The 10,429-nt window shown below is 36.1% G+C and overlaps 1 protein-coding gene across 1 annotated transcript; it reads left to right on the top strand.

Annotated features, from left to right (window-relative positions):
- Positions 1 to 559: 559 nt before the first annotated feature.
- LOC102736255 (olfactory receptor 52D1-like) lies at positions 560 to 1,573 on the top strand. Its single transcript, XM_031027487.2, is given in 2 exon segments — positions 560 to 792; positions 794 to 1,573. Coding segments are annotated over 2 exon segments (948 nt in total). The 3' UTR covers positions 1,509 to 1,573.
- Positions 1,574 to 10,429: the final 8,856 nt, after the last annotated feature.

Below are 10,429 nucleotides of genomic sequence, written 5' to 3'. Positions count from 1 at the left end.
ACAAGAAGAAACCAAAGCCAGAGAAAGATATTTACAGAGAGATAAAGCCAGGTTGCAGCAATCCTGCAGGAAGGGAGCTGAAGGAATAAATCTCTCATCTGCCTTTAATCCTCTGTTGGTGTTTCTTATTGTCAAATCCAATCTGAAGTGAGAGCAGGGTGTCTCTGGATGTAGTCCAGTGTCCCAGGACCTAGAACATGATGGGAAGTGGTGGAGGGTAGACCAGAGGAGGGTAATACAAGGGATTCTGAACAGCACACACTAAGAAAGGTTATGTTTGTGTTATTGTTGATGAATTTCACATGATAGAATATTTCCTTAGCAATGTAGAGGCTTCACTGGAAGATGGAAATCCTAGAAGTAGGCATATTAGTTACAAAGCTATTTTAATACCCCAGGCAAGACGTGAGGAAGGCATGAATTGGAGTAGAATTGGTGGGAATGAAAGAGAGGCAAGAAATTGAATGATTATGTGGGAGGAATAAATGACATCTAGGATGATTCATTTCATTTTCTAACCACTTTCAGGGAGATAAAGCCATGTGTTCTCTTCATCATTATGCTTTCTGTGTCAGTCACCAATGACACTGCCTTCCATCCTTCCACATTTATTCTACTTGGAATCCCTGGGATGCAAGACCAGCACGTGTGGGCTGCCATCCCCTTCTACTCCATGTATATCCTAACTTTCATTGGGAATGGCACCATCCTCTACATCATCATGACAGATAGAACTCTGCATGAGCCAATGTACCTCTTCCTGTGCCTGCTTTCTATCACTGACCTGATTCTCTTCCACCACATTGTCCAAAATGCTAACAATCTTCTGGCTTAGGTCCCACATAATTTCCTACCATGGCTGTCTCACACAGATGTTTTTTGTTCACACTGTCTTTGCCACAGAGTCGGCTGTTCTACTGGCCATGGCTTTTGACCGCTTTGTGGCTATCTGCCATCCGCTTCATTATACATCCATCCTTAATGCCACAGTGATTGGAAAGATTGGTCTGGCATGTGTGGTCCATGGCCTCCTCTTTGTTTTTCCCTTTGTCATTCTCATCGAACATTTACCCTTCTGGGGACATCACATCATACCTCACACCTACTGTGAGCACATGGGCATTGCCAAGCTGGCTTGTGCCAGCATCAAGCCCAACACCATTTATGGTCTCACTATGGCACTTTCAGTCACTGGCATGGATGTGGTCCTCATCCCCACCTCCTATGGCCTGATCCTGCGGGCTGTGCTACACCTGCCCTCCAAGGATGCCCAATTCCAAGCATTTAGCACTTGTGGAGCCCACGTTTGTGTGATTCTTGTTTTCTATGTACCTGCCTTTTTTTCCTTTTTCACCCACCACTTTGGTCACCAAGTACCTCCTCATGTCCACATTGTACTTGCAAATCTCTATCTCCTTGTGCCCCCTGTTCTCAACCCCCTGGTCTATGGCATTAATACCAAACAGATCTGCCTGAGAATATTTGGCTTTTTTATGGGAAGGAGGTAGCTAGAATCTCTATGTACCCCAAGGACCAATGGAAAAAGTTATAATTAATCCGTCATCTTCCTTGGACTAGAGATTTCTGTTTCTGCTAATTCTAGCAAGTCAGTATCATGTATTATCTGAAACTTCTTGAAGTATTTAGAACAACACATTTATACCTGCTAAATCTACAGAATATTATTTTCCTGTAAGGCTATTATGTGGCTCATCAATAGGCCCGTAGGTTTTGAATCTTTGTAGGAAAATATCAGGAGGCATTGTTGTAGTACATTTGACAATAAGAGCCAGTAAGTTACTCTATGTTCAGAAAACCCAGCGCTGGAAAGAGGAAAAGTGATCAAAAAAGATTTACTCACGTATAGCTTCAAGAAATTGAGAATAAAACACACATACATATTGATTGATTGATTGTCAGCACTTTCTTAAACCAAGAGTGTTTGCAGTAAGAGTGTCAACCCTAGATGAGAGATGGGCTGAGGCAGCCCAGGATCCTCTGGATCTGGCATTAGATTTAAACAAATGGAGATGATTGCTAAGTGACGCTTTGTAAGAAGTCTGGAAGCACATGTATCAACGGGAAAGCCGTAACTCAAGTTTCTCAAAGAATTGCTTCAAAAAATGACACTTTGTAGCTAATATATTCACTTTATTTCTGTTGATCTTTGTATTTTTCCCTGATATTCTCTGAAATGAACTTGATTTACATGTAAATGATTTTGTGGGCCACTATGGAGGTAGTCTGACCTTTTGTTTGCCTCATCTAGTCAACGCTTTGGGTATATACAGATCCTGGGGACAAAGAGTTTCCTGCTGATGCTAGCCAGGGTAACACAGGTTAATCAGAGCTGACAAGTTGCTTTCTGCAAATAGCTGAACTTCATACTTTAGCACAGGCTTGCCTTCCATAGCTGGGGTGTTTGTTTTTGGATACCTTGAAAGGGATGAAAGCAAGTAACCAGTCTACCCTCATACACAATACATCAATCTTCTCCTGAGCCACTTTTTCTGTATGTTGTCTTTGACCAGAAATTCTCCATCTTCTAAGGCATTTGTGCCACTTTTCAACTTCAGTATCCATATCTTTCTTTTTCTAAGATCTGAGATTCAACTTATAAAGACTTGATTTAATTTGTAATGTGATGTTTGAAGCATAAGCATAAGGGTCATATAAGCAGAGATCAAAAATAATTTTTATTGTGCTATTATAAAATATATCACATAAAATTTGCCTTTCAAACCAGTATGTTGTATAACTATCAGCACTATGTATTTCCAAACATTTTGTCACCACAAATAAAAACTTAATAACCATTAAGCAATAACTCTCCATTCCTACCTCTGCCCAGCCTTTGGACATCTCTAATCTACTAACAACAACAAAAATAGGCCTTTTGCAAGAACTTTAGAAAGACTGTTTATTTATTTATCCCTTTAGCTGAACATTCATTCAAAAGTATATATTGAAGATCAACCATGTAATTGGTACAATAGGCATTGAATTTCACAGGTGAATAAGACACAGTGTGTGACTTCAGAAAATTCACACTCTAGAGAGAGAGGAAGTAAAGTAATTCAACAGAATATGGCATTTGCAGTGACAAGGTGTAAAAGATACTATTAAAGAGGAAAATACGTACATGTTAAGATAATCCTATTTTTTCTTACAATGAAATAATCATTAATTTATGATCCATCCTAATACTAGGCCCTCTTTCCACTGGTCTGAGGCAAAAAGGTATGACCTGTCTGTATCTTGGTTTTAATCTTCTCATGGTTCCTATGCCAAATAACTAAGCCATCTCTATAAAAAATTCTATCAAAAAGTAATTGTAATAAGGTGCTTCCTATATTTTGGGGAAAGGACAATTAAGTAACTGTGATACCTATCTCCTCTGTTGAAAATTATTAAAACCAATTCAATACTGGCAAAATACACCAAACTATGATAATATGGAAGATTAGTAATAAAGCAAATTAATAAAAGAGAACAGAGATCTCAAAAATTAACCTTGGTTTGTTTTCTTGCCTAGAGGCTGGACACTTTGTGTCATCATCTGATAAGCAGAAAATTTTGGGTGAGCTGTTGCCCTCCAAGGATTGTCTGCTTCTGGAGGAGTCTTAAGGTTCCAATATGTGGATTCCTTAATAATTTTCATTAGAGGGGTGCCTGGGTGGCTCAGTTGGTTAAGCGACTGCCTTCGGCTCAGGTCATGATCCTGGAGTCCCGGGATCGAGTCCCGCATCGGGCTCCCTGCTCAGCAGGGAGTCTGCTTCTCCCTCTGACCCTCCCCCCTCTCATGTGCTCTCTCTCTCATTCTCTCTCTCAAAATAAATAAATAAAATCTTTAAAAAATAAAAATAAAATAAAAAATAATTTTCATTAGAAAAGGGACATTGTTAGCTGGAAACATGTATTCAAGGATTATTCTTTGGGGCTTCACTGCTGTGCTGGTTATTTACACTACCTGAGAAGTCTTCTCTTAGTGAGGATCAGGGTAATCTCTTTTTGATGGTGTTTCCAAAATATCCTATCTCTTCTTTTAAGATTGTATGGTAGAGGGTAAATAGGTGGTTGGTATGGGAAGGCGGTTGGTGATAATCTGTTGATAATCTTAAATAGCTACAGTCAGTTTATCATCTTAACTAGCATTATCAAAATGGAATTCCCAACTGATTGATAACACACAATTAACTTTTAAAGATTTTTAATCTGTGATTACCCTTTTAGTATCACATAAGTATCCTATTAGTAAGAATTAATTATGGACAGTAAAGATATTAACAAATCTTCAAGGTTCTTGTTTATTCCATAATGTATGTTACTAATACATTTTTGTATCTTTAAATATAAAAATCTGTACCTCTGAAACAAATAATACATTATATGTTAAAAAAAAAAAAAGAAGAAGAGAGCAGGAGGGGAAGAATGAAGGGGGGGAATCGGAGGGGGAGACGAACCATGAGAGATGATGGACTGTGAAAAACAAACTGAGGGTTCTAGAGGGGAGGGCGGTGGGAGGATGGGTTAGCCTGGTGATGGGTATTAAGGAGGGCACGTACTGCATGGAGCGCCGGGTGTTATACGCAAACAATGAATCATGGAACACTACATCAAAAACTAATGATGTAATGTATGGTGATTAACATAATAATAAAAATTAATTAATTAATTTAAAAAATGAATATGTTTTATCTAATCTAAAAAGTGAACAATCATCAAAAAGTTTATCTTAATATGGATAATGAGAGAGCTCTCACAATAGAATTAAAATTTGGAGAATGCAAAAACATAAGAGACTCAACTGTAGGGAACAAGCTAAGGGTTGCTGGAGGGGAGGTATCTGGGGGGAAGGGGTAACTGATGATGAGCACTAAAGAGGGCACCTTTTGTGATGAGTACTGGGTGTTATATGCAACTGATGAATCACCAAATACCCCTGAAACTAATAATACACTATATGGGAACTAAATTGAATATAAATTAAAAAATTAAAAAAAAGAGAATGTGAAACAAGCCTAATTATTTCTATTATGCTTTAAAAAAAAGAAGTATGCAAGCAAATCTTTATGATAAGTAATGGTTATTTAGACAACTCAAAGATAGTTTAAGTATCAAGACATCTTACCATTTTTCTTATTTTGAAATCAGAGCCTTACTTTGGGAAATATAAAGTCAAAGAAAATTATCAGAGAAGACAAGATATGAATATAAGATATAAATAATGCAAGATAATAAAGGTAATATACTGAGAACACAAAACCATAAGAAACTTGCTTATTAAAACCTTTACTATATTTTTTTTAAAAATGAACTTTTGAAAAAGCAATTGAAAGCCAAAAGAGAAAATGTTCAAAGATCTATATTTTTAAGCTGTTATATTATTTTCTTCATTATTTATGGATTTTTAAATTTTTTGATGTATATTTGTATCAATATAAATAGAATTACAGAAACATACAAATATACAAATATGATAAAATTATAAATTAAGGGCTATCAACTTAAGTTTTAAAACATAACCAATTATATTAAGATAATAAAACAATGTATATATTATAGAGAATTTATAATCTTAATAAATTTCAGCCATTTTCTTAAAAGAAAAAATAGGTTAATTTTATATTATACATATTAGATTTATCTGGAATAGACAATTTTAAAGTGGGCATAAACCAAAAGAACAATTTTGGGGGCCAATAATCCTTAAACTTTTTTAAAAGAGAGGAAGAAAGAGAAGGAATAAAAAGGGAAAGAGAAAGAGACAGAGAGAGAGAAAGAAAGAGAAAAAGAAGTAAGGAAGGAAGAAAGGGAGGGAAGGGGAAAGGAAGGAAGGAGGGAGAATTAGCCACAGATTAACATGTAAAAATGTTACATGTTGGAGCAGAGGGAGAGTAAGAGGTATGTTAGAAATCATATCACTTTAAATGATTTTCAGGACCATGTCAGTTAGTCTTCTGCAGTCACAGTTTTGCATCTTCTGGCTCTACCCAGACAGAATGTAGGAACTTAATAGGTCTTCAATAGGCTTTTCCCTTTTTGGAGTGACTCAGGAAGATAACAGGGAGACTTTTGAGTCTATGTTTGTAACACTACTCATGCTAGTTAAAGAAAGCAGATCATTGGCTACATTATTTACTTTTTGTTTTAGGTGCCTCACAAATGAAATATCTTGTGCACATCAAAATTTCCTCCAAAGACTAACCTTTGGGCACCTTTTATTAGAGCACAGGATTTTTTATTAGTCAGGTTTTCCAGGGAAACAGGACCAATAGGAGATAGATTGATAGATGATTACAGAGATAGGTAAATAAGTAGATTGATGGGAAGATGATAGATAAAAGAAGAGATTTATTGTGGGATCAATTATGTACTAGGTATGATGGGCATTGAATTTCACAGTTGAATAAGGCACAGTATGTGACTTCAGGAAACTCACGCTGTAGGGAAAGGAGAAGTTAAGTTAAAAAAAAATGGCTCATACAATTTTAGAGTCTGTGAAGCCCCACAATCTGCTGTCTGTAAAGTGGAGTCCTGGGAAAGCCAGTGGTGTAATTCAGTCTGAGACTGAAAGTTTGAAAACCAAGGAGCTGATGATGTGAGGCTCAGTATGAGACCTGAGGCCTGAGAATCAGGAATGCTGATGTTCAAGGGAAAAAGATGGATGTCCAGTTCAAACAGAAAGCAAATTCACCTTTTCTCTCCCTTTTAGTTCTATTCAGGCCCTCAGTGGACTGGATGATGCCTGCCCACATTAGGGACTACTATTACCTGGTCCACCTCCAGAACACTCTCACAGACACACCCACAAATAGTTTTACTAGCTCTTTAGGCATCTCTTAGCCCAGTCAACTTGACACATAAAATTAACCATCACAAATTCTTAGTGGGTTGTAATTGTGCTTGTGCTACATTATTTTTAAAAAGAATCAGGGATATAAACCCTTTATTGGATATACCATTTGCAAATATCTTCTCCTATTCAGTAGGCTGCCTTTTTGTTTTGTTGATGGTTTGCTGTGCAAAATATTTTGGATTGATATAGTCTCACTTGTTTATTTTTGGATTTGTTTCCCTTGCCTGGGAGACATATCTAGAAAAATGTTTCTACTGCTCTTGTCAGAAAAATTACTGCCTATGTTTTCTTCTAGGAGTTTTATGGTTTCAGGTCTCACATTTAGGTCTTTAATCCATCTTAAGTTTATTTTGTGTATAGTGGAAGAGGATGGTCCAGTTTCATTTTTTTGCATGCAGCACCATTTTTTGAAGAGACTGTCTTTACCCATTGTATATTCTTGCCTCCATTGTTATAGATTAGTTGACCATATAAGCATGGGTTTATTTCTGGACTCTCCATTATGTTCCATTGATCTGTGTGTCTATTTTTGTGCCAGTACCATAGTGTTTTGATTACTATAGCTTTGTATTATATCTTGAAATCAGGGATTGTGATACCTCCAGCTTTGTTCTTTTTCAAGATTGCTTTGGCTATTCGGGGTCTTTTGTGGTTCCATACAAATTTTAGGATTATTTATTCTAATTCTGTGACAAATGGTGTTGGTATTTTGATGGAGATTGCATTAAATCTGTAGATTGCATTGGGTAGTATGGACATTTTAGCAATACTAATTCTTCCAATCCATGAGCATGGAATATTTTTCCATTTGTTTGTGTCATCTTTAATTTCTTTCATCAATTTTTTATAGTTTTCAGAGTCCAGGTCTTTCACCTCCTTGGTTATATAAAGAACTTACACAGCTCAATACCAAAAACCAAATCATTCAATTAAAATAAGCAGAGGACCTGAATAGACATTTTACTAAGGAAGACATACAGATAGCCAACAGATACATGAAAAGATGTTCACCATCACTCATCATCAGGGAAATGTAAATCAAAACTACAATGAGATATTGCCTCACACCTGTCAAAATGGCTAAAATTAAAAAAAAAAAACACAAGAAATATTAAGCATTGGTCAGGATGTGGACAAAAAGGAAACCTCTTGCCCTATTGGTGAGAATGCAAATTGGTGCAGCAGTGTGGAAAAGAGTACGGTTGTTCCTCAAAAAATTAAAAATAGAAGTACCATACAATCCAGGAATTCCACTACTGGGTAGTTACCCCCTTCCCCCCCAAAAAACCCCACTAATTCAAAAAAAGAAAAATAGTAATTCCACTACTGGATATTTATCCCCCAAGAAACAAAAACACTAATTTGAAAATGTTCATTGCAGCATTATTTACCTTAGCCATGATATGGAAACAACTCAAGTATCCATCCATAGATGAATGGATAAAGATTATATATAAAGTGAAATATTACTCAGCTATGAAAAAGAATGAAATCTTGCCATTTGTAACAACATGGATGGACCTAGAGGATATTATGTTAAGTGAAATAAGTCAATCAGAGAAAGACGAATACCATAAGATATTACTCATATGTGGAATTTAAGAAACAAAACAACAAAGAGACAAATGAAGAAAACAGTCTCTTAAATACAGAGAACAAACTGGTGGTTACCAGAGGGGAGGTAGGTGGGGGAATGGGTGAAATAGATAAAGGATATTAAGAGTACACTTATCTTGATGAGCACTGAGAAATGTATAGAATTGCTGAGTCATTATATTGTACACCTGAAACAAATATAACATTGTATGTTAATTATACTGTAATTAAAAAAGGAATCAGGGAAATGAAGTGAATCAGGATTGGGAATATTGGAATCTCTGTCTATATATATGTATCCAATTTGCCTTAGAAAAAATTTTAAATTTAATGATGTCCATGGCAGATGATAAAAACATAATTACACCAATGTATCCTATTCTGCATTCTTCTAATGAAATGACCTTGACATTCCACTGAGAGATACAAGCTATGTTCCCTCCCCTTAAATATGAGTTGGCTTTAGTGTCTCAGTTCTAGAGTCAGAAGTGACAGAGTATGACTTACTTCTGAAGCCACATTATGGAAGGAAATACAGACTGGTCTCTCTCCTCTCCCCACTGTCCCCTCACCGTTGCCCTCCTTCTTCCTCTTGGTTCTTCTCTCTCATTCACATGTAAGTATTCCAGCTTCTCTGAAGTTGCCATTATATCATCTAGAAATGAAGAGAGATTCATGAGGATTCCTAGCTGTTCCAGCCGTTAGGTATTAAATCCTCCCAGCCCAGACACCAGACCCTGGAGTAAGCCAGTAGCCAGATGATTCCTGTCCCTTCTCTGATGCCAAATAGAACCAGCCTTCAATCTGTCCCCATCATCACTGGGGAAACAGAAACAAGCTGTCCCCGCTGGGCACTAAAATTTCACTTTCATGAGCAAAATAATGTTGATTTAAGCTACTAAGCCTGAAGTGATTTGTTATACAACAATAAATAACTGAAACAATGTCTAACTTAAACAATTTTCTACGTGATTAACAATCTAATAAAACTAAGAAAATGAATCTCTACCCAATGCTTATAGTTACATAGGGTTGGCCAAATTACCAATTCTGGATTCCAAAGACTCAAGTGAGCATCCCTGGTTGTCAGTAACACTGTGTATAGTCAAAATAGTGACCATGAGGAGGTAGCACCCATTGGGAAAAGACAACCAGAAGCTTCACACTTCAACCTTTCCTGAAAACAACCCTCAACCATATGAGTAATAAGGAAAATGCAATAAAAATAAAAACGCAATAAAAAAATAAAAATTAATAAAAACTTAAAAAAACACCATTCAGATTGGCAAAATTAAAACAAAAATCAAATAACACTAACAATTAGTGATGATATAGAGAAATAGGAACATTTATTCATTGCTAGTGGGATATTAACTATGAATCAACCACTTCAAGGATCAATTTATAATATTTAGCAAAATTAGAGATATACATATCCTATAAAACAGAAACTTCACAAATACAAGCCTGAGAGGCACAACGCACAAGTGAATAAGATAGACTTATATAAGAATATTATCAACAATAGAATTATAATAATTGTAAACCAACTAAATGTTTATCAAAGAAAATGAATTAAATAGATTATCTTCATTCAAATAAATCTATGAATTATATGTGGTATTGTTGAAAACAGACATCCATACTTCAGAGCCAAAATATAATGCAAAGACAGAGTTTGGGATAAAGAGGATAGTAGCTTTATTGCTTTGCTGGAGCCTGAAACAGGCTATGACCTTCAAGAAACTGCAAGTCTGCATGGAGTAAAGGGCTAGGGAATTTTATAGGGAAATGCAGGATCTAGCTGATTTTGACAGTGATTGTGTATTTGCTGTCAGCCTCCTTGGTCATGTCAAGTGTTGATACAATTCATCTCTTAAGGGAAAGGGAAATAAATGCCACAGGAATAAGCTACGCAGGCAGATCTTACAATGTTTGTAACATTTTCTTCTTAATCTACATTGTGAATATATG

The sequence above is a fragment of the Leptonychotes weddellii genome, chromosome 11, assembly GCF_054177405.1.
Source record: "Leptonychotes weddellii isolate Sample4059 chromosome 11, ASM5417740v2, whole genome shotgun sequence".
In the NCBI taxonomy this organism is placed as follows: Eukaryota; Metazoa; Chordata; class Mammalia; order Carnivora; family Phocidae; genus Leptonychotes; species Leptonychotes weddellii.
This window is presented reverse-complemented; position numbering and strand designations above follow the sequence as displayed.